This window comes from Drosophila elegans, unplaced genomic scaffold (assembly GCF_018152505.1).
Source record: "Drosophila elegans isolate 14027-0461.03 unplaced genomic scaffold, ASM1815250v1 contig_476, whole genome shotgun sequence".
Lineage (NCBI taxonomy): Eukaryota > Metazoa > Arthropoda > Insecta > Diptera > Drosophilidae > Drosophila > Drosophila elegans.
This window is the reverse complement of record NW_024545863.1, coordinates 12022971-12045658: the sequence shown is the minus strand read 5'-3', so window position 1 is coordinate 12045658 and position 22688 is coordinate 12022971. Positions and strand designations below refer to the sequence as shown.

The 22688-nt window shown below is 38.2% G+C and overlaps 5 protein-coding genes across 5 annotated transcripts in view; 4 read left to right on the top strand and 1 right to left on the bottom strand.

The window, feature by feature from the left end:
• The first annotated feature begins 124 nt into the window (after positions 1-124).
• On the top strand, positions 125-8954 carry LOC108137487 (ceramide kinase). Its single transcript, XM_017259202.2, has 4 exons — positions 125-492; positions 6175-7956; positions 8268-8473; positions 8533-8954. The coding sequence occupies exons 2-4, from the start codon at positions 6226-6228 to the stop codon at positions 8660-8662; spliced, it is 2067 nt and encodes a 688-aa protein (XP_017114691.1). The 5' UTR covers positions 125-492; positions 6175-6225; the 3' UTR covers positions 8663-8954.
• A 1149-nt stretch (positions 8955-10103) lies between these two features.
• On the top strand, positions 10104-11539 carry LOC108137440 (proteasome subunit beta type-4). The gene is made up of 3 exons (XM_017259105.2): positions 10104-10343; positions 10406-10907; positions 11263-11539. The coding sequence occupies exons 1-3, from the start codon at positions 10192-10194 to the stop codon at positions 11413-11415; spliced, it is 807 nt and encodes a 268-aa protein (XP_017114594.1). The 5' UTR covers positions 10104-10191; the 3' UTR covers positions 11416-11539.
• Positions 11540-11746: 207 nt separating this feature from the next.
• On the bottom strand, positions 11747-13775 carry LOC108137439 (uncharacterized protein CG1161). Its single transcript, XM_017259104.2, has 5 exons — positions 13606-13775; positions 13287-13525; positions 12568-12676; positions 12383-12508; positions 11747-12062 (listed from the first exon to the last, which is right to left on the bottom strand). Exons 1-5 carry the CDS (start codon positions 13672-13674, stop codon positions 11907-11909), a joined length of 699 nt encoding a protein of 232 aa, XP_017114593.1. The 5' UTR covers positions 13675-13775; the 3' UTR covers positions 11747-11906.
• A 448-nt stretch (positions 13776-14223) lies between these two features.
• LOC108137438 (stromal cell-derived factor 2) lies at positions 14224-15319 on the top strand. The gene is made up of 2 exons (XM_017259103.2): positions 14224-14429; positions 14570-15319. Exons 1-2 carry the CDS (start codon positions 14369-14371, stop codon positions 15157-15159), a joined length of 651 nt encoding a protein of 216 aa, XP_017114592.1. The 5' UTR covers positions 14224-14368; the 3' UTR covers positions 15160-15319.
• A 5322-nt stretch (positions 15320-20641) lies between these two features.
• Positions 20642-22688, top strand: part of LOC108137444 (TLD domain-containing protein 2) — an 83893-nt gene continuing 81846 nt past the window's right edge. Inside the window, exon 1 of the mRNA XM_017259121.2 lies at positions 20642-21163. The gene's annotated coding sequence lies outside the window, so the exon portion shown is untranslated. The remainder of the gene's footprint in view (positions 21164-22688) is intronic.

Below are 22688 nucleotides of genomic sequence, written 5' to 3'. Positions count from 1 at the left end.
GACATTTTAAACGCCCCAATTTCGCGCCAGGTTCAGTGCTGTAAGGCGGCTGGCAGCCACCGTTGCGCAGCACTGTTCCAGATACTCCCCAGCTGCTAGCGGTAATCGCTGTCGACCTATCGGGTTTATGTATTTTTTCATGTCGAGCGGTTCGGACGTATCTTTTGCTTCGTTCGCTGCGCATTTCTAACGGCCGAGAAGTGCATTCCTAATTGTTCTCGCAAATTCTTTGTGTTGTGTTGGCCCAACGAAAAGGGGTTAAAAGTCTTTGCAGTGATTACCGGTGAATAACGGGATATGTGGAAACGCCGTTAAACACAATTGCATTTCGCTATTTCCACAATCGTTTTCGTGTATTGTGCGAGTGTGCGAAACTGCAATGCGTATCCGTATCGAGTTTTCTTAATTTCTCAATAACCAAAGAAAAACAGTGCAACTGCAACAAAATTCCAGCAGTACTTGTATGGATAATCGGACATACCTGTCTACGAGGTGAGTTCCCAACTAGATCGACAAGTCTAAAACCGGCATTCCAATTGGAACAACGAGAATAGGGCATTAGTACACTAGCACTTGAGTACAAATTAAAAGCAGAATTTCAAGCCAGACGCACATACCAGCACATTTACCCTCACACCCACATGCTCTGTATATGTATATGGGGACCCCAGCTGAGTTGTTGCTGCCCCACAGCTGTATTTTGTTCTGATAACGGCAGTTTGCGTAGTATGGAAATGACAGCTGTCTCTGTCTTCCCCCCTTGGTGCCATCCCCCTCTGACGCACTACTGAGGGGGCGAGTCAACTAATATTTTGGGGAGTTTGGGTGTATTGTTATTGTTAAGTATGTGCTTAGGTCACCCACACATGTTTACTCTTCAGGTTACACAAATTTACTCAGTCTAAAATATGTAGACATTGTTATCCCATAAATTTGAACAAAATAGTTTATTATACAAATTTACTCAGTCTAAAATATGTAGACATTATTATCCCATTAATTTGAAAAGGAGTAGTTTGTTTTACCTTTAACTATTGAATGTTTTGAAAAAAAAGTCTGTTTTGCTTTTAGCTTTTGAGTGTTTTAATGTTATTTTTCAACTGTCAACATATGTATATATGTATGTACATTGATCAGAAAACTGGTTCTTCAAAAATTGGAACAAACCAAATAAGTTTATCGCTTAAAAATAAAAAAAAAATCTAAATTAGTAAGTACCTATTCAAAAAAATTTTAAAACTTTTTTGTATACAAGTGTGGTCCAAATTTGTAATGTAATTTTTAAGGCTTAATTATGCGATTTGGTATATTTGAAACCGAAAGAATTTTTTTTTTAACAATTTCTTTTTTAAGGCTGTGCATTGACTTCAAAGTTTGTTACTCATACTTACTATTGTGAAACTGAACAGTAAAAGTTAAGTTTTTAAAATTTTTCACCCCAAGAAATACACATTTAAAAACAAGATTGTTCATTGCTTAAATGTATGCTAATTCTTGAACACATGTGTATATACCGTAACATTTTTCCCTTTATGCAATTTTATTGATCCAAATCAATTTCCGTTTTCTTAAAAACGGATGGTGTGCATGCAATTCTGAAAAAAGCTTTTTTGTAAATTCTTTACCTAGACTTTATAGCCCTGATTTGTGATTTGAGGGAGCTCTGCCAAAGTTGTTTATGATATTGAGTAGCCCTGCTATTTTGTTTGTGGCTTGCGTGAGTTGTCGTAAAGGTCAGACGTGGGTTAAAACGGGTCAGTATTGAACAACTCCTAAAACGGGTAAAAGGGGTAAGAAGTTAGTACCCACAAGAAAGTACTATTGGCAGCTTGCATATAATAATACCAGCACAAATGATAAGAATATCACGTATTGATAACTTTGCCAAGTATACTTCTCTGTCCGTTCCATCCGCCTTGTATCTGGTTATCAGTTTACTCGCTCAAATGTAGTTCACACTTCCGCTCAGCGTTTGTTTTTCCATTCTCCACATGGTTTTCCTTAAATCAACCTATCTACATATGTATGTACAATGTACATGCACTAGATTTACTCGCTTTGTTAACTAATTATTGCTGTCATGCGCCTTGATATTGAAGTGAGTCAGAGAGCTATAAATATTGTGAAATTAGATACAGTTCTTGAACCTTTTGGTGAAGCGCCTGATATACCAGCATTAAAATGACTTTCAACTGGGTCTATAGATAAACAGATACAAGTACCTAGTATATTAAAAATCGATTAGGCTCAAAAGTTCTGCTAAAAATTGCGCTTTATATTGAACTCTGTTTTAACATATGCAAATCGTAGTTTATAATAGGCATGCTCACATTATTTAAATTCAAAAACAGTTTCAGATGTCATCAGTTCTGTATTTGTATTTAAAATTTCATCAACTTTAAGAGTTTTAATGCTCAAGTTTCATTCATAATAACCAGTAATACCCACGTTGGAATTTAACCGAAGCTTGATGTCATCGATCTTATCAACTCCATACTTATGTATGTATGTAACATATACCTAACTCAATTCGTAAAATTTGTGTTCTGCAGCTTTATTCAACGTGTCATGCTGGTCCTCACAATTTTCGAGATAACCCAGTCTATACATAGGGTACTAAAGCACTCGATTGTTATTGTTTGAGTTACTGATAAGCGAGGGCAGATAAAATAGCGAAAACGAATAGTTCATTACGAAAAAATATATATTTTATACGAATCGTTACACTTTACAAAATGTTAAATATTTTTTTTTATATAATATTATCTTCTTTTTTAATCATTTCATGCATTTAGCACATTTTGAATGTCGTTTTATCCCAACAGATCGCTTGCATGTTTGTTAATTATCGGCTACAATTATTTCAATGGAAAACAAAAAGGGCAGTTTGTAGTTGTATTGTCAACGAATTAATCATTTATTATCCCAATCAAGTGAAATGCCTTGTATATGATATTTAGGGTTGAGCTTTGTAACAAAAACCCTGTGGGAAATTGTTTCAATCCCATTTCGTAAATGGCATATTACCGGGTTTCGTTTTTCTCGCTGTTTTTTCGCTGACTTCGGTTAAGTAGTGCTATATGTACATGTTTTATTTAATTTAATTTGCTTTTGGTTATTAACACATTTCCTGAGGGGAATGCTTTGTTTTGCTGGTTGCTTGCGTCGAGTGGCGTTTATGTTTGTTTCAGCTCTTTTATGATTGATTTGTTCGCAGAAGTGGAAGATAAAAAAATTCTTTTTAAAATGTATTCTGTATTCAAGTTAATGCGATGATATATATCAAAATTTAATTTGTTTTGGGCATCCAAAACGGGCGAATGAAGCCATTGGCTATAAAATTATACAACATTCTATAAATGGTTTGTGCAATTACCTTTAATGTGAACGTGAGCCAAATTTGTGAGGTACCTAAATATTCTAATTTTAAGAAATCTAATATTGTTAGGCTATTTTTAGACATTTTAAAGGTCAATAAAATTCTGGTAGGTCTTTGAAAGTAAGTGTATAATGCTATTATACAACCAATTATAGAAGTAAAAAAAACAATGAAACTATGTTTTTAATGAGGAACTTCTATAGCAGGTTGCAATAATTTTCAATGCCAATAAAACGGAAAAAAATGTTAAAACTTAGCTTTATATCCATTTGCAATGTTTAGATGTTTTGTTTACTTATATATTTGCCGTGCCATTACCTGGGTTCAAACAAGTTCTTCTATGCCGATGTCAAGTCAAGTTGTAAAGCCAGGAAATGCGACTTGTTCAAGATTGCAGCTGAGGTGCCAATGTGGACAAGGTCCGAGGTTGTTTTAATGATATATATTTTAACAGCCAGCCGGTTATTGCAGTCCGGCCAAGATTACTCGAGCGATTCAAGGCGAAGGTCACCGGCAGCACGCTACTCGAGGAGGGAGAACTCGTTTTCCAAGCGGTTCAAAATTCGAATACAGCTTCTCCAGCACGCTTTTGTCTCTGTGTCTGGGGCGATTCTAAAACAGATTTTTTGCGTGCTTTGGGTGCCGTCGTTCGTCGTTAACCTTCAGGCTTTTCGTTGCTCATACGCCGAGTGAGACGGACTTTGTTAATGCGAGTTCTGCTTTCAGGCATTCAAATGTGTGCGACTCTCTAATTGGCAACAACAAAGTCTACTTCGCTAGTCACCTCTCTAAACACTGAATACTTCTCAATTTATTTGCATATTTTTTCTGCCATATTTGACGGTGTTCAGTTTTGTTCTCCTCGAAGGTAAAATACTGCGATTTATTGTGGGCGGCGTAGCTTAAAGAACTTTGGTAAGAATTGTTTATCGTAGAATTTGTTTGTTATCTTTCTCTTTGGTCAATTTCAAAACAATTGTTTATTGTTAGTAAATGGAAAATCATCAAATTTACGATCGGAACATGAAATGAATTCCTTATTCATGGTTTAGTGGAGTATGAATCAGATTGCCACGTTTAAGTATCTTGAGAAGTATTTTTATAGTTTTTACTGCTGACATATTTTTGATGATCTTTGTATTTTTTTTAAACTGACTGAAAGCTTTTTTTCCATCTCAACCTCGAAAACTGCAATCAAGAGTTCACTCAACTCATTTTGGCTGGTACTACTGCAATGTGTTGTTTTTTCTTTTCCCATTGAGTGGTGAACAATTTAAACCAGTTTTTGTTTTACATTTGCGCAGTTTTTCTGATTGTTCGGCTCAGTGAGCTATGAACACGAATCGCGCAATGTACAATGTAGGTTTGTATCAGCTATCACTCTTGCGAACAACTTTAGAAAATGTTCAACTTACTGCCCCTGATAAATTGCTAACAAAGGCAACCTTCTCAAAAGAATTTTAAAAGTGATTTTGCACGGTGATCAACAACTTGCCATTTTTATAATTTCCGGAATGTGCTTATATTGATTGTGTTTTTATACTCCTTCTATTTATTTGCCCTGCCCTTAAAATTCACTTCTGGGGACCAAAAAAAACTATTTTTAAAATTACCAATCCCTAAAATATTTTAATTAAATTAATTTATGACCAAATTAATATTTTTATAGTGCCTTTATCATAATTAATGGTAAATAAAATTCTTTGCGATTATTTTTTATTGTTATGTGAATGTGTGTGGTCTTGGAATTTCAAATGATTTACAGAGTTAGTGCTTATACTTTCTTATAATTTGTTTTTTAGTATATTTTAAAATATTTTTATACTTTACAAAAACGATTTTTATTCTAAAGATTTTACTTAATATATCATGTACCTATCATAACCCTGTTTTATGGTTTTTTTTATAGCGTTACAACTGTCTTTACGACCCATTAACCACAAAGTCATAGAAACACCATTTTCAAAAAAGATGTTTGGGCTTAGAGTTTTCATTGAATAGTTATCGGGTCTATGTTAATGACAAAAACAATCAGGACAAGGGGTGTTTTTTGACTGAACTTTGAAAATGTCGTCGGCTTGTTGATTGAGTCACCTCTGCTTCCGTCCTATTTTCATTATCGACATCTCTCAGTAAGTAATTAAGAGTTGAAAAGTTTACGCTAAATGCAAAAGAGAATGGAGCGTCGTAACTCAGATTTATTGTGAGGAGTAACTACCATTTCCCAACTCCTCTTCCTCCTCCACTGTTTGCCTCACTGACTGCGATTTCAAATACAGTAGAGTATTCCTAAAGCTAACTTTCCCATGCACCTTGGTTGAATCTTCAACTAAATAAAGTGACTTTGGAAATTGGCGACCAGACACTTTACATTTTTATCTGTTAATTTTCAATTACTATTTCGCAAACAAAGTTTTTGTATAAAAAACTTTATTTATTATTTGTAAATTTCTCTTATCAAATTTATGGTTAAGCAATAAAAAACTTTTTAAATGAATTAATTAATATTAATCCTGTAATATCATTCAGTTAGCTTTAACATTTGAAATATTTATTTTTAAAACTAAAAAAAATTTTAAAAAACCTTTTTAATCAAACAACTAATAGGCTAAACTAGTATTAACTGGCGAGTGTTTGTAGAAATGGGAAGTCCTTCTGCTTTAAAAAAAACTGTAAGACTCTCCAACTTTTACTTTATTTAATTGCACAGTTAAAGTTTTCATTTTTGCTTTACCTTAATATAAGTTACTAAAGTTTCACTGTATTTCTAATTGAAACCTGTTTTCTCCTCACAGTGCCGACCAAGCCGACGACGTTGCCGGAGACGGAGACGACGGGCAGTCGAGATGACGCAGACCAAGCAGCCAGCAGGGGGTTCGTCCACCTCGAACTCGGAGTTTGTGGCCCCCGTCACCGCCACGAGTGCCTCAAAGTTCGCACCCGGCTCCACCTCCGCCCACGATGTTTTGCTGAATAACTTCCAGCTGAAGAAGAAGAGCTACCGGGTCCTGCTCCACGGGCAGCAGTTGGTGTGGGAGCGTCTGCAGAAGGTCAAGCAGCCATCACGGAGCAACGAGACTAAGGCTCCTTTGCCACCAGACTCGCTCCCTCAGAATGGAGCGATCTCCTCCTATGGGCCGCAAAGTCATGTGCTCCATCTGGACGATGTGGTCAGCATAAGGAGCGGGGACACCAAGTTGAGCTCATTGAAGCCTCCATCACCTCCGGGTTCGGAACGCAGTTCCAGATGCAGTGGTGATGTTGCGCCTGCGAAGCCAAGCAGTCAGTACCTGACCATTAACTATGCCATGCGATTGAGCAAATCGCAAACGGATTGCAATCGCTGGGAACTGAGGAGGCTCACCTTCTTCAACTCAGATCCCTACATAGTGAGGCAGTGGGATCAGGAGCTGCAAATCCGTCTGCAGAACTCCTCACCAGCCAGGATGCGAGTGCGTCGTCTTTTGGTTTTCATCAACCCATATGGCGGTCGCAAAGCGGGATCTCAGACCTACGAACGCCATGTGAAGCCCATTTTCCAGCTCGCTGGTGTGGATGCCACCTGCATCACCACGCAAAGGGCAAACCAGGTGAAGGACATACTGCTGAGCCACGACCTGGGAGTGTACGATGCGGTTTGCTGTGTCGGAGGCGATGGAACCGTGGCGGAGGTGATCAACGGACTGATATTCCGGCAGATGAGAGAGCTGGGACTGGACGAACAGCGGCCGCCTTACATTCCAAGACCGGCACTGCCGGTGGGCGTCATTCCCGCTGGCAGCACCGACACCATAGCCTACAGTATGCATGGCACGGCGGACGTGAGGACTGCAGCGATCCATGTGATCCTGGGTCAGCACCGCGGCCTGGACGTGTGCAGTGTCAGCAATGGACAGTCGCTGATCAGGTTTTGTGCCAGCGTCCTGAGCTACGGCTACCTGGGGGATGTGGCCGCCCAGAGTGAGAACTACCGTTGGATGGGGCCGCGGCGTTACGAATACAGTGGCGTCAAGGCCTTCCTAAGCAATCGTGGCTACGACGCCGAACTCAGAATGCTGGAGGAGCCGGATCTGCTGCTGACGACGCCGCAGGAGGAGATTCCGCAGAGTCCGGATAGCGTGTGCTCGCTGGGCGAGTCGGTGCCCTCCGTCTGCTATGCCAATTGCCAGCGCTGCAGCTTTGCCAGCAGCATTCACGAACAGCGATCATCTCTGTTCACTCATGAGGAATCCAGAGAGCCGGAGCACCTTCAGCCGGAGGAAGCAGAGGATCCCCAACTAGCCCCCAGTGAGTCTGCTCTGCTGAGGCCGCGCCCACGTCCAGGGAAGCTTCAGCTGCCCACTGGATCCATTTCATCAATGAGGAACCTCGGCAACGAGCAGTGGAAGGTGGTGCGGGGCAACTTCTTCATGATCTGCGGGGCGAACATCACCTGCGCCTGCGCCAGGAGTCCGAATGGCATCTCCCGCTACAGTCACCTGGGCGATGGCTGCCTGGATCTGATTCTGGTGAAGAAGACCTCGCTGCTCAACAACGTGCGCTTTCTGCTCAACACAGCTGGCAGGAGCGGTGATATTGTGAGTATTAAAAATAAATACTATAAATAAATATTGCAGTTGCTTAATTATTTACAAGCCCAAAAAGCATTTATTATACCCCAACTTGGGTGAATTCTCCAATTATCTTTATAATTACAGTACAATTACAAATATAATAAATACGTATTTTCTTTCTTCATAACTTTCCACATTGTTTGTCTGAGATTGATTAAAATAATAAACAGAATAGAAAACGATTGTACAAATGATGTTACAATATATTTATAAAAATGTTTTATATTGCAAATTACTAAATTTTTAATGTAACTAACTAAATTGACCGATTTTAGCGCAATCTGCCGTTTGTGGAGGTCTTTCGCACCAGGGAGTTTCAGTTCAGAACCTTTTCTGGCGCTGGCGAGGAGGATTACAGCATAGCAGGCTCTTGCCAACCGATTTCCCCGCCAGGAGAGCTGGCCAACTCCTCCTCCAACACAGAGTTTTCAAGCTGGAACTGCGACGGCGAAGTGGTCACCGATTTGGACATAACCATGAGGTAAATTATTTATACCTTGAACTCCAATGAATCCTTATTAATCGATCTATATTTTACAGATCGCACTGTCAGCTCATCGAGGTGTTCATGCGGGGTCCTCATTCCTATAGCAAGCCCCTCAAGGTCGGCAACACGCCCACAACCCCAGCTAGCTCTAGCGACAATGTCTACTGCTGCTGCAAGGACTAGAAGCTTTAACCCCATAGAATTAGCATCAAGCATTGGCCGTGACAAGTAGCTCGTAGTCTTGCGTAGGGTATCCTTATTCGTATTCGTACCGTGTTAAAGAGCGGGGTCTCCCCCTCATTGTTTTTAGCGTAGCTCAATAAAGCAACTGATATTATCGACTGTATTATGGCATCTGAAAGATGCTAAAGCGCACCGAAACATTCCCCTCGGAAAGCATGCACTATTCACATACCCATATATATTTACATATTGTGTACTGGTATACTGGCAATAAAAAATGTTTCTATATGTATCTAATCTGCTAATTTCCTTTGATTCTGGAGAATTAATTAAAAATTGAATGCTTATTATTGATCGGCCAATTTTAGATTGATTTTCAAGTAGGAAAGGGGTATATTCCTTCTTCATTATTTTTAAAAATGGATTAATAATAAACAAGGCAACAGACTTAATAAGGTTACTTTTCTTAACCAAAAGTATGTATGTTCTAATTAATGTATTGTGGTTATTAATTAAAAAAATACTTTTTAATACATATGTCCGTTTCTTAAAAACAAAAATGTTTGAAATGGTTATTTTGTGATCAGGCAATCAGTCTAATATTTAAAAAAAATATGCCTATTTGCAATAGCTTAACTTTTTTTATATTTATATTTATATTCTTTTGATTACAATGTTATTTTTAAAAAATATCTCCAAATTGGTTGAAAGCATGTATTTAAAAGGCAAGAAGTTTATCTATTAAGAACGGGTTTTTTCAATAACTAACAAAATTTTTTTAATTTTTTAACAACATTTCTAGGTTTTCTACATTTTAACTTTTCAAAAAGTCTTTATTCTAATGCAAGTATACGCACACATATATGTCGGAACCAAGCTGACTGAAATTAATTTTTTTTAATTAAAATTGAATTGTTCTTAAAGATATAGTCGATCGTAGAAAAATCAATTTGATTTTACAAAAAATATATCTGCTATTGGAAAAATCGCCCCAATTATAAGATAATCAGTACAATACGATCAAAAATTGACATTACTTTATTGTTTTTTAGCCAAAAATAGAAATGAGCACAGAAACACAAATTACTTGTACTTTATGATCGTTTAATGAGGCTTTTATGTGATTCTTATTTATAAATGGCGAGGTACTACTCTTATCCAGACAGTGTTAAAAAAACAATAGATTGGGCATTTCCAAAACGTCCAAATCTTTGAATTTCTGAAAAATTAAGCAGAAAATTCGCCTTAAAGGATTTAATGTTTTTAAATAAATAGTTCCCAGTGTTCAACAACTATGTGAGCTAAACCAAAAAGTTTCCGTTAAAACTAAACATTTTAAAAGGTGCTACCTAATTTCATAAATATTAATTGCTTGGTATATTTGGTATTTTTAGTTACTGTGGTATTTGCTGGCGCCCGAAATCTGTCCACACTGCGCGCTGTGGTTTTATTTGTGCCCGTCATTCTCCGGTAGCGACAAACAACTCATCGTTTTGCCTCAAATCAGTCTCTAAACCGAGTAAATTACAATGTTGAACAACTACAATTGCATGGCGCAGCCCCTGTGGCAGAATGGACCCGTTCCCGGCGAGTTTTACAACTTTACGGGCGGACAGACTGCCGTCCAGAAGTTGCCCCGCGAACTGACCACAGCGGGTCCTTATGGAACCAAGCACAACACGTAGGAACAGAATATATTAACTTGCTTAACCCCTTTTGTAAACCCTGTTAAATTATCCGTAGATCTTCCATTACCACGGGCTCCTCCGTTTTGGGCATTCGCTACGACGAGGGCGTGATGCTCGCCGCCGACACATTGGTGTCGTACGGATCTTTGGCCCGCTACCAGAACATCGAGCGTGTCTTTAAGATCAACAAGAACATTTTGCTCGGTGGCAGCGGTGACTTCGCCGACATCCAGTCCATCAAGCGCAGCATCGACCAGAAGATGATCGAGGATCAGTGCTGCGACGACAACATCGAGATGAAGCCCAAGTCGCTGGCCAGCTGGATGACCCGAGTGCTCTACAATCGGCGCTCCCGCATGAATCCACTCTACATCGATGTGGTGGTGGGTGGCGTGGACAACGAAGGAACTCCGTACCTAGCCAACGTGGATCTCCGCGGACGCTCATACGAGGACTATGTGGTGGCCACCGGCTTCGCACGTCATCTGGCCATTCCGCTTGTGCGTGAGAAGAAACCCAAGGACAGGGACTTTACCGCCGTAGAGGCTTCCCAACTGGTATGTATTTCTGAATTCCTACCCATAAAAATGGGTTTTTCGGTGCAACTTAGAAAGTTGTATCGTAAAAGTTTTTAAAGTAGATTTTAACCTGTTTGTGTTGAGCTAAAAAAAATTTATTTAACATAATTCTTCTAGGCGTTAAAAATATTTTGTTAATTGATTAAAAAGATTTCCTGTCATAACGTTTTATTTTTTGAATTAAACCATAAATGTAGTATCTACGCTTTATAAAATTTCATACGGTATAAATTAGAATTCTTAAACGAAACAATTATTTTTAAGCCCGGAATTAATCAACAGCTAAACTTATATTTAAACAAATAAAAAATAACATGTTTCCTTTTTTTTCTAGATCCGCACGTGCATGGAAGTGCTATACTACCGCGATACCCGCAACATTTCCCAATACACGGTGGGCGTGTGCAGCGCCAACGGATGTGGCGTGGAGGGGCCTTTCCAGGTCAACGAGAACTGGACGTTCGCCGAAACCATCAAGGGATACTAGAATTTCCGATCCTGAATGAACGTAGTTTAGGTCTAGCTCGGCGGTTTTTGTATGCATTAAAAATCACTTCTCCAAGGAAAATTTGGTTACATGATATATTAAAAATAAATGTGGCTAAAAAATACACACTGTTTGACTATTCATTTGAAGTCCTGTGTGTTCCCAGCGTATATTTAAATTAGAAGAACTGGAATGAATGATAGTTTGGAGCTCGTTTAAAGAACAGATTCAAGTCTGTCATGCTTTTTCCAATAAAAGTACTTGACTTAAATTTTATATTAAACAAGACAAGCTTTTAAATAAGTATAAAAACGCACTTCTTCCAAGCGTATTTTGGTTATATAATTTATTTAAAATAATAATTCTGACTAAATATACATGTAATTTGATCCAAATAAGTGGAGTTCTGTAGAGGATTTCTGCTTGGAATATGTGTCTTAAGTCGCCCATGCTCCCTTCATATCTCCTCCAGCCGCAAATCGATCGCCTTCTTAGTTCAGCATGGTGTGCCTGTCGTAGATGTGGCGTCTCTGCTCGCGCACCTGCCGCTTCCACTTGTCCTGCTGGTGGCCCACGCGATTGAGGACATTTGCTCTGGCACTGAGCTCCTGGTTGTTCACGGCGGGCAGAGGCGGCGCTGGCTCATCCTGTTTGGAAAAGGGGGGGAAAATTTTCGAATTAGTCGGGCTGACGTGATAAAATTCCGGTTCAAAGCGTGGATCTTTGGTTAGTGTGGTGAGTGTGTATCTGGTGGTGTGGGTTAAAAACTCAATCAAAATCGCAAACAGAAAATGAAACAAAGGGGGTTGTGGAAATTAAAATCTATTTAAAAGTGAGGTGCTTCTTTATTGCCAACTAGTTGAGCCACATCGGCGTCAACATCGTCATCTTCATCATCATCTTCGCCATGGGCTGTAACTAGGAGGCTATACTGAATGCCCTTGTATCTAGAATGCTTGCTATGTACATCTTCGTTGGTGTGCTCCTGGTAATTCGCCTTCACTCGCTTATTCAGCAACGGATCCAGGCACATCAGGAAAAGCATGTATATCACTAAAATGGAGATGATCCAAATCACAATGATCACCACGACCTAGAAATAAGAGCAATTCGTTAAGTAAGGAAACCTCTAGTCGGTTAATATATGCCAACCTTGATCAGCGTAGTATTTCTCGCCACATGTGAGCACTTGCACTCGGCGCAGATGGGCAGCTCCTTGCCATTGGCATCCAAACGTGGCAGCAGGGCACCAGCACAGACACTACAATTGTAACGTGCATAAAAAGTTTTGAGATATATAAAATATAGTAGTCCGGACCATTTTGTTTAATTTATTTAAATTAATTAAACAATATTCCCCCTTTTATATACAAATTTGTTGGACAAACATATCTTAAAGACTGAAAAACTTTAAATTTTCAAAATATTTTTTAGCTAGAATTAAAATGTATCCAGTTTTATAGTTCTTTGCATTTTAAATTATAAAATTTAAATAGTACTTCAATTTTCTTCCTAACAAATTTAAAACGGTTGGCTGCTACTTTTGGTTTACTGTTAAAAAACTTTTGAATAAAATCATTAGTCTCATTAAGTGTTTAAAAACAAACTTTTGATTTGTAAAATTATTAAATTGCTAAAAATACAAGTTAGTCTAATGAAACGTATTTTAAGGGAAGAATCGAATACTAACTTTATTAAACGATTTTAAAAGATTAAATATATAAAATATTGTTTGTTTGTTTTTTACTAAGACTGGACTTAATGTATATAATTAGGGTGAAGAAGTAAACAAACATACCAATTTGTGTATATTAAAATGTATTTTAAAGCTCAGATACTATAGTGTTGACCGCTGGTGTAGTAGCACTTACCACTCCGTAGATGGCGCTGTTGCGCTACTGGTATTGGAAGAACTCTGGCCGGGAGCAGCGGGCGACGACTTGGGCACGACCTTGGGCGTAGGCGCTTCAGTGGGAGCTGGATTGGCGCCCGTTTGCTTGGCAGGTTGTGCTGCTGCTGCCACTGGAACTGCAGGAGGGGCGCTCAGCTGGCTGGCATTGTTGTTGTTGCTGCTACCAATCACTGGCAGCGTTTGCGCTGCAGTCTCAGCCTTTGTTTTTTTTGTTTTGGATCGGAACAACACTCAGATTACTGGACCAGTCATGTGATCTGGCTAATTGGGGGACTTACCCATGTCACGCCAACCAAATAACATATCGCCAGTAGCACAGCGTAGACGAACAGACGCTTGTGGGCCATTAATTTTTCTTTGATTTCAATTTTTCTCAGTTTTTCAGCCTTTTTTAAGAGAAATTTGCTTGCAATTTTGCAGTGTTACCGCATTTGACAGTCGCACAGAAAATACTAACGATTTAACGTTGCCGGAACTAGTTTTTTTAAACAAACAAAAAATGTTAATAAGCACCAATTTCAATTTAACACTTCAACAGCTGTTTTTTATTAGCTATATTTTAATTGAGATGAATTAGTATTTCTTCTGAATGAGTATATTTTGATGTTAATCTAATGGCAACGTGAGTACAAATTTATATATTCCAGCATCCATTAATTTTTGTTTGCTCTTTATAACTAAAGATTTAAGCACTAAAAAAACTTTCTTGCTATATAAAAAGGGGATCAACGAAGTTCAATTTGTTTGAAATTCATCGATTAAACAATACAATTGCTTAGAGAATACCCTTTATGATTTGAATATTTTATAATTTTGGAGAATACAAATACCAGAAAAAAGTATCTCATTTGTAGTTTTGGTATTTCTTGGGGAAACTGGTTATGCGAATTGCGAAACGCCTGGTCACACTGGCATTCAATCCCTGAGCTGTCACAAAATCCAATTGTTTGCGTGTTCAACGAGAAGTTTAATCGAGATTGCCGGCACAGATTGGCTAACTTAAGTGCTCAGGATAAGATAAGGTAGCTCGGAAAGGACGCGATGCAGCACGGACTATTCCTCGCGGGACTGGCTCTGGTCAGCAGCCTATCCAGCGGTGCCGGTAAGTCTTGACCCCGCGGAAAGTTGCGTCTATGTGGTCTTCTGTGATTGGCCACGCCGCTCTTTTCGAACCTTTGGTGCTCATGGTCGCCCAGCATTAATGTTTATCTTGGTACACCATCTTCTCCACTCCGGAAACAGCCACGGATTCCAATGTGGTCACCTGCGGCTCCATACTGAAGCTGCTGAACTCAGACTACTCCTTTCGCCTGCACTCCCATGACGTGAAGTACGGGTCCGGATCTGGGCAGCAGTCGGTGACGGGCGTGGAGCAGAAGGAGGACGTGAACAGCCACTGGGTGGTCAAGGCCCAGACCGGCGAGCTGTGCGAACGGGGCGAGCCCATCGCCTGCGGGTCCACCGTGCGCCTGGAGCATCTGTCCACCAAGAAGAACCTGCACTCGCACCACTTCTCGTCGCCGCTCTCCGGCGAACAGGAGGTGTCCGCCTACGGAACCGACGGACTCGGGGACACCGGCGACCACTGGGAGGTGGTCTGCTCCAACGACAGCTGGATGCGGAGTGCCCATGTGCGACTGCGCCACATCGACACCGGCATGTACCTCGGCATGTCCGGCCGCTCCTACGGCAGACCCATCTCCGGCCAAATGGAGATCGTGGGCGTGCACAAGCCGCAGCACGGCACGCGCTGGACCACGGCGGAGGGCCTGTTCATCGTGCCCAAAGAGAAGAGCTCAACGCACGAGGAATACGCCCATTCGGAGCTGTAGTGGCGATAACACACTGCGACTGCTCTAGTTCTGTACCACTATTAGTTGTGTAAATTATAATTTAGTTCAATTTTTATGTGAAGCGAGTTCATTTTGTATTAGACCCACAAAGCAAACCAACAAATTAAAATTATTTAAATTCTATCAGGGAAATTCAAAATCATTCGCTTTGCTTTTTTGGAATCTTTTACATATTTAGTAGCTGATACAATTTTTTAGGTAATTCATGGCACTCAAAAAATTAGGTATTGATTAAAATTAACAAGGCAAAAGGAAAGTGTAATTTGCTGACTAGCTTAAAATCCTCCAAGATTTTGCCAACGGACCTTTTATGGTGAAGAAATTCATTAAGTCCCAACAAGCTTGTTCTAATACCTTAAGGTATACAAAATTTCAAGAAAGATACAATCCAGTGAGATACCGAACCTTCTTTCACTCAAATTACATTTCCATACAATTACGGTTAAAAGTGATTTCTGTAGTACCCTGGAATATAATTATACCTTATACCCCTATAAAGATCAGGGAACTATCCATGCAGATGCAACCGAAAATCGTCACTCACATTCCGTGAATGTTTCACCCCAGTCCCTCGGATTGTTTTTGTTTGCATGCATAAAACAATGGGGCTTATCCCGACCATGTAAGCTATGTAAATACATACGTTTTGCCATTGCTCGCGGTTCCCTCGTCCTCCACCCACAATATCATCACGTCCATTATCCGCTCGTCTGTTTTCTGTTTCTTTTGTTTAGGACATTGTCAACGCTTTGTCTGCCCATCCTCCCGGCCAAAGTCTCATCCTCCTCGTCGTCATCTGTATCAACGTAACCCGAACTGATTGCGAGCCCAGTAAGGTCAACATGTTAGCAGACCCAACCCAACCCACACAGTCATTTATAGATTCTCATAATCGGGTTGTCCTTGTAACCATTATTGCACAAGTAAAAAAATAGAAACAAGGATACTCGGGGTGTTCTTCTGTTGAAATGTTGAAAGATCTCCCAAATTGTATAGAAAATTTATATAACAGTTAACGTTAGCTTTCAAAATTGTCCAATAGAGGACGCTTTTCACAAATTTGCGGTCCTTTCCGCTCTGTACATTCATTCAGCTTCCTCCGATTTTGACTATATATTTATATACAAGATTAGATTTAATCCTAATTCGCTGATTTTCTTATGGATTTTTTTATATTGAGTGTTTATTTTAATAACGAATATGTATGTTTGTAATTCTCGCCTTTGCAGTTTATGGCCTGCTTTAAAATTTTTGGTACTTCATTTTGAACTTCAGAATTTGTTTATTTTTTATTCAAGAGAGAATAAAAATAAGCCTACTCAAATATTATATTAAGAGTGTACAAACTTTAAGCTTGAATGTTTAAATTTAAGTACATTTTTTAACCCCTTGGTCAATGTAGCATTTATAGCAGGGGTGCTCACGCTTATGCACATTGAGCAAAAAGGTTTTTGTAAATGCACATGCTTATGGAGCTGTGAGGGCTGGCACATTGGGTACGCTTGCACATTTTGCTATACACTAACAATTTTTCGTTTCTTTCTTGCGGTCCAATTCGTTACTGATAAGACCGAGCCAAGGCAACAACAATTTCATTGGCTTTTTTTTTTGGATGGCTGAGTCAAATGTAATTTGATTTTGTTACTTCCTCGGCTCTACACAGAATTCTTTACTTGTGTTCGTGATATTTTTTAAATGTGTTGGTAGATGCACTGCCATAAGGCAGTTTTGAACACCCTGATTGACAGCATATAAATACTTTAACTTGAACGTTTAAATTTAACTAAATGTAATCATCCCTTTGTTAAAGTCTTTATGGAAGGCTTATATGCAAATTAAACTGTTTTTATTGCCACATGCTGCGGACGCCTATAATTAAATTTTGTTTATTTTCCCTCAATTATCTCTTACAGGTGTTCATAATTTCCGTTCCATGCCTTTATTGATTTACGTTTAACGCGTTAACACCGCATTCACTCTTCGCATAGAAGATACACGTGTGTATGTTTGTGAAAGCGTAACGCCCCCCTTTTCCGATTTTCTTTTGTTGAGTAGTGGCACATCCTTATATTCATTGTATCCTTTTTGTATTGTATTTCCTATGTGACCATTGATAACCAGAACTCATCGTCAGGAGGAAGAATTTCAGGGTGGGGCTGCACGACAAAAAATATCCATCAGTTTATATAACCACCAGTGAGAAATAAATCGCATTATTATGAATTACAAATATATGGCTCAGAAAACAAAATGAACCAAAAAAAGGATTTCTTTAATATTTTTAGTAACTAACAAATATAGATTTTATACAATAAACGATGTAATTTTTTTGATTTTTTGTAGCATATATCTTTTCAGTGACCTTATGGAATAAAGAAACAGAAAAGATTTCTACTGTTTGTTATTCTTAATATTTTTTGGGTTTTTGAAAAGTTTGTTATTCTTATACAAACCAAATCCAAAAAATATATTTTTATGCTTATATTTAAAAAAGTTGCACTTCACCAACAAAACAACGTCTCTGAAAAATAACTAATTGAAAATATCTGGAATGATTTTTCCTGGTACTGCATTATCTATTGGAGAAACTCTATTGCAGCAACAGCTAACTGTCGGGGAACTGGATTGTAGTTAATTGCCTTTTTTTAACTAATACATTTGGCTGTTTTGTTTAAATAGCTAAATACCTTATTATGCTGTTTTCCTATTCAGTAGAATACAAAATATCGTGACATAATTTAATTATGCTTTCATTTAATTTTAATGAAGCATACACATTTATCTTAAAAATAAAAAGTTTAACAACACGCCTTATTCTTTTAATCTATTAAATATTTTAATTCGGCTGCTGCCAACATTAGTTTAACATACGAAATTTGTACGATTTTAACAAAATGGAAAAATATTTTGACTCCCCAGATTTTTACCACATGGGGAATATTAAGAAAATAATATTAATACTTTTCCATATGCTTAGATGTACATATGTATATAAAACTCTTGCGTTCGTTAGCTCTTATCGATTCAATTTTATCGGCAGCGGAGCGGGCAACCTTTAAAAGCGTCAAAAAACGGAGTGAAGGACTCGCTGATTGAGTGACTGACAGATTGACACAAAATGTTTGAATGTTTCAATGTTTGTTTGTTTGCTCGCTGGTGTGTGTAATGGCTTTGTGGGTGTGGGGCTTTCCCTTCACGCTTTTCCTCTTCCCCGCACACTGCCGGATAAAATGCGCGTTGTGTATACGCACGAGTGGCTGGCAAACGCAAAGCACCGAACGAAATTCTTTGCATACTTACGGGCGCACCCTGACCTATGTTATTGCCTATCATTTACGATAGCAGCACTCATTTCTTTGTTTTGCTCTTCAAAATATTTAGATTTATAGTTTTATTTAGTGTACATAGTTTTTCACTTTGTTGTATAATTGTGATCTCATAGATTTGATTATTTGTAAGCTTCGTACTCGAGATGCAACGCAGAGCACATACAACAAAATCAAACCACATTTTTCAAAGACTTTGACAAAGCAAATACTAAATTTTATAATATTTCCTTATCCGGGGCACTGCAAATACTTTGATGCAATAGACCGAATCACAAAATATTTGAAAATTTGGTACTTCTTTTGTAGAATGAAAAACATATTTCGCGATCGAATTATTGGAATTGCAATGACGTTTGCTAGAATTTTAATTTAATTTAAATTTAAATTTAATTTATAAATCAAAAAGCAAACAACCGATTTTATTTAGAGCTAATTAGCCAAAAACTGTAAAGATAGCTGTTGCCAAAAATAGTGGGCTTAACAACAAGGTTATAAACATAAAGAGCGAAAAAACAATAAAGATGTTAAATAGTCATACAAACAAATACACGCTCATAAAATCAAGCTGCGCTGCAACTGCGCTGCTCACGCACTCTGATGAAAGCGAAATGAAGATAAAATTCTGAAGATTTGAAGGAAACGGTATGATTTTTTAACTGCCATTTTTTTCAACGAAGCCATCCTAACAATCACTAACCAAAACTAAAATAATAAAATGCGTGGACGAGTGGCTTAAGGTCCCGGGCTTAATTCTCAGTCGAGGTAAGTAAAATGATTTCATTCAACACGTACAATAATAATATATCAAATAATTAACAATTATTATGTTTAAACAATCAATAGCACTACACGTGAACACAAAAAACCGACAAGAGGGGTCACGGACGTTTTTAAATTAAATTTCTATACATATAAATAAAACAAACAATTAAATTGAAAGAGAAATTAGAGTAAATTGAACTCAAACTGATCATTTTTGGTCTTGGATGTTTTGGAGTACAAAAAATCTCAGATTGAGTGCATTGTATTTGATTAATTTTTTCTGTGCGGGTATATCATTGTCTAATTTAGCTACTTTTCTTGTTGACAATTTTATTAATACCCAGATAGCCAGAGACTAGATTTGCCAACGTGAAAATAGCCAGGTGGACAACGCTAGCTACACATGTCTCTTGAGCCTCCACTCTCCCTCTTCCCGTCTGTCTGTCCCTCTGTTGTCGCCTCCAGTTGCCGTTATCGCTGGCGTTGCGCATTCGCTCCGTTGCTCCCTGGTCCTCTCACCACTTCTGTTCCTGTTCCTATCCCTTTCCCGCCCTCCGTTGCTCTCACTCTATCACTCTCACTCGTGGCGTCTCCTACGCACTTAACATTGAAAACCGAAAACAAGCCCCCAAGTGGCCAGAAAGGCCTGCCATCCGCCACAAACAAGCATAAAAACGCATCTCTCTGCGCATGCGCGCTTGACAAGTTCACGGAGTCGGGCGAGAAGAGAGGTCCCTCAATTTATTGTGCCTACCTATAGAATCGCGATAGTGAAAGTTTGATAGCAACAACAATAATTTGTTAGTTTTGAAGTTTACAGCGGGTCTGTCGGATATGGCACGCACCCTAACAGTAGGCAACACCTTTTAACAGAATCTGTAAACAGGAAACGAAAGCGGCGAACGAATTTCGAAGTGTATTTGGAAGTAAAAAATGTGAAACTAGATTTATATTTCTCACTCATCTGATCTTAACTTAATAATCCCTTTAAGTTTTTTGTATATATGCTAAATAAAGTCAAATTAAAGAATGTATATATCTAATATATTCTTTTTACCCCAAGTATTGAAAATAAACCATTTCTTACAATGCAAAAAAAATTTCAAGTTTTTAAATTAATTATACAACTACAAGTTAGATTACAAAAAAATGTCAGACAATTTATAAAATAATAGGTAATTTTTTTTTATTTTAAAATAAAAAAATTAACTTTGAACCTGCTCTGTTAAATGTTCTGAACTAAAAAAAAAGAATATAAAGAGAGAGTAACGAGAGAGTGAACGCTTGTTCCTTGGCTCTCTCTTGGCCATGTATTTCGGCCCTGTTGGCTGGAGCGACGTAAATACCGTTAGCACAGTACATCGTGGACAGTTGAGCGTGCAAGTTTGGGCAACCAGAAGGGCCAACAAATATAAATCAAAACAGAGAATTAAAAAGATAAAAAAAACATAAGCAAACAAGAACAGCAGACCTTTGGATCTCTCCAAAATCCAAACATGGCCGCCCGTAAAGCTTAAAAAACATAAAGCAAAGAACAACGGTTTTGTATTTTTGGCCAATTCGTAAAGTTTTTCGGTCCCTCAGCTGTGTGTTACATAAATCTCGGTGAATGTGTGCGTGTGCGTGAGAGAGTGCTCATGTGTGTGTGTGTGTGCGACTAACAGAAAAAGCAGCTACAAAAATTGTAAAAAGCAGCTAAAAAATTAAGAAAGGCTACTCCCCGATTTCGATTTGTTGTTTCAGTGCTTAGTCAATTGGGCTTAAAACCCAAGAAGCTTTTTCCGTGTCAATTACGAGAAAGTTACTACTAAAAATATTACGCATACGCCGCCGTGTCAGAAGTTAAGAACAACTACTTTGAAATCTGCTAAGCAACAACCAGTCGAAGCAATGTAAGTCATTTTGTTGAATATTTGTTAGCTTAAGAGTTGTAGAACAGAATGTACGACTTTAAATTTAAATTTGTAGTAAACATATCCTTTTTTAGAACCATCCAAAAGCTTACAAAACTTAGGCGGTAATAAAACATTTTTGTTTGATCGGATAATGTTACCTAAATTAATTAGTTGTTAGTTAACAATAACCATCCTTTAAATTCAATATTTTGAAAACTTTAAAACTGTCTTTTTATAAAACCCATCTGTTTCTGGGCCTGACCTCGACAGCAATTGAAACCTGAATCGCAACGTCTGTTCAATTTTAGTTAATTTCGCCCCATCACCTGCAACATGTGTAGCAATTTCCCAGCGCTACATTTTCCACAACATTTATCGATTATCGGAGCCCACTCACCCATCGCCACCTTCCATTTTCTTCTGGTCAACTCAATTGCTTGCAAAATTTAATAACCGCACACTTGGCATTTTGCGTTTTGTTTTGTGCCCCAACTTTGTTAATTTCTTTTCGGCCCTTTCTCCGATTTCCTCGTTCCATTGCTCTTTCCTTTGTGCTGGCACCCACGCATTTGCTCGTTATTCTCACTTTTTGTGCCGTATTTCGCCCGTCAGCTCCCTGCCTCTGCCATTCCCACTCCCACTTTCCTCTCGGTATCTCCTTCTCGACTGCTGGCTCATTTTCTTGCCACCTTTGTGACCTGAAATGGGCAATATCATCTTGTTGAGGCCCCGGATTGAATATCTTATTGTTAAAAGGGAAATTGTATCCCAAAAGAGTTTGATTGATTTGTTGAAGGCCCCAAAGGTTCTTCAGACAGGACAAATTTGTGTGGTAAATGGGAGCAGACGCGCCCAACGATTATCATCTGTCAATGGTAAAAAAAGGAGCTAAGTAAAAATAATGCTAATACGACTTGTGCAGAACAGTCTTTGTGGCAATAGCTTGTACATTGTCCCCCAATAGTCAAATGCTTATCTATACAACCATATTATTTGATCTTTACATAGGATTTAGATTTCATATTTAAAATAATTTTTAAAAGAAAATATAGTTTAGTACTCAAGACACGCTTCAAAAAATAAATCGACAATTAAATACGGAAACGAATTTTCTATTTGATATTTTATTATTTATACTTTATCCTGTTTGATTTAAAAAATGATATTTAATTTAATTTGTATGGTTTAAATTTAAACTAGATTTTCAGTCTTAAGGTTATATCCAAAAACATGCATGCAGAATCTAGTTATGCCTTCGCAGCGCAAATTAATTTCAAAATGTGGTCATGCCCACTCAACGTTTAACATAATTACAGATTTTATTCAAGAAGCCCCGAGGTACAATTATTAATAGCACAAAAAAATAATATGATCGAAACGATTTTATACAATTTAAGCCGATACGATAAGGAACAAACATTGTTGTGTTATTTTTTATTATTTATTTTATTTTTTTTTTTTTCTTCCTTTCTTTTTCCACTGCACACTTTGTGGGGTCCCATTGTTATTGCGTATATTGTTT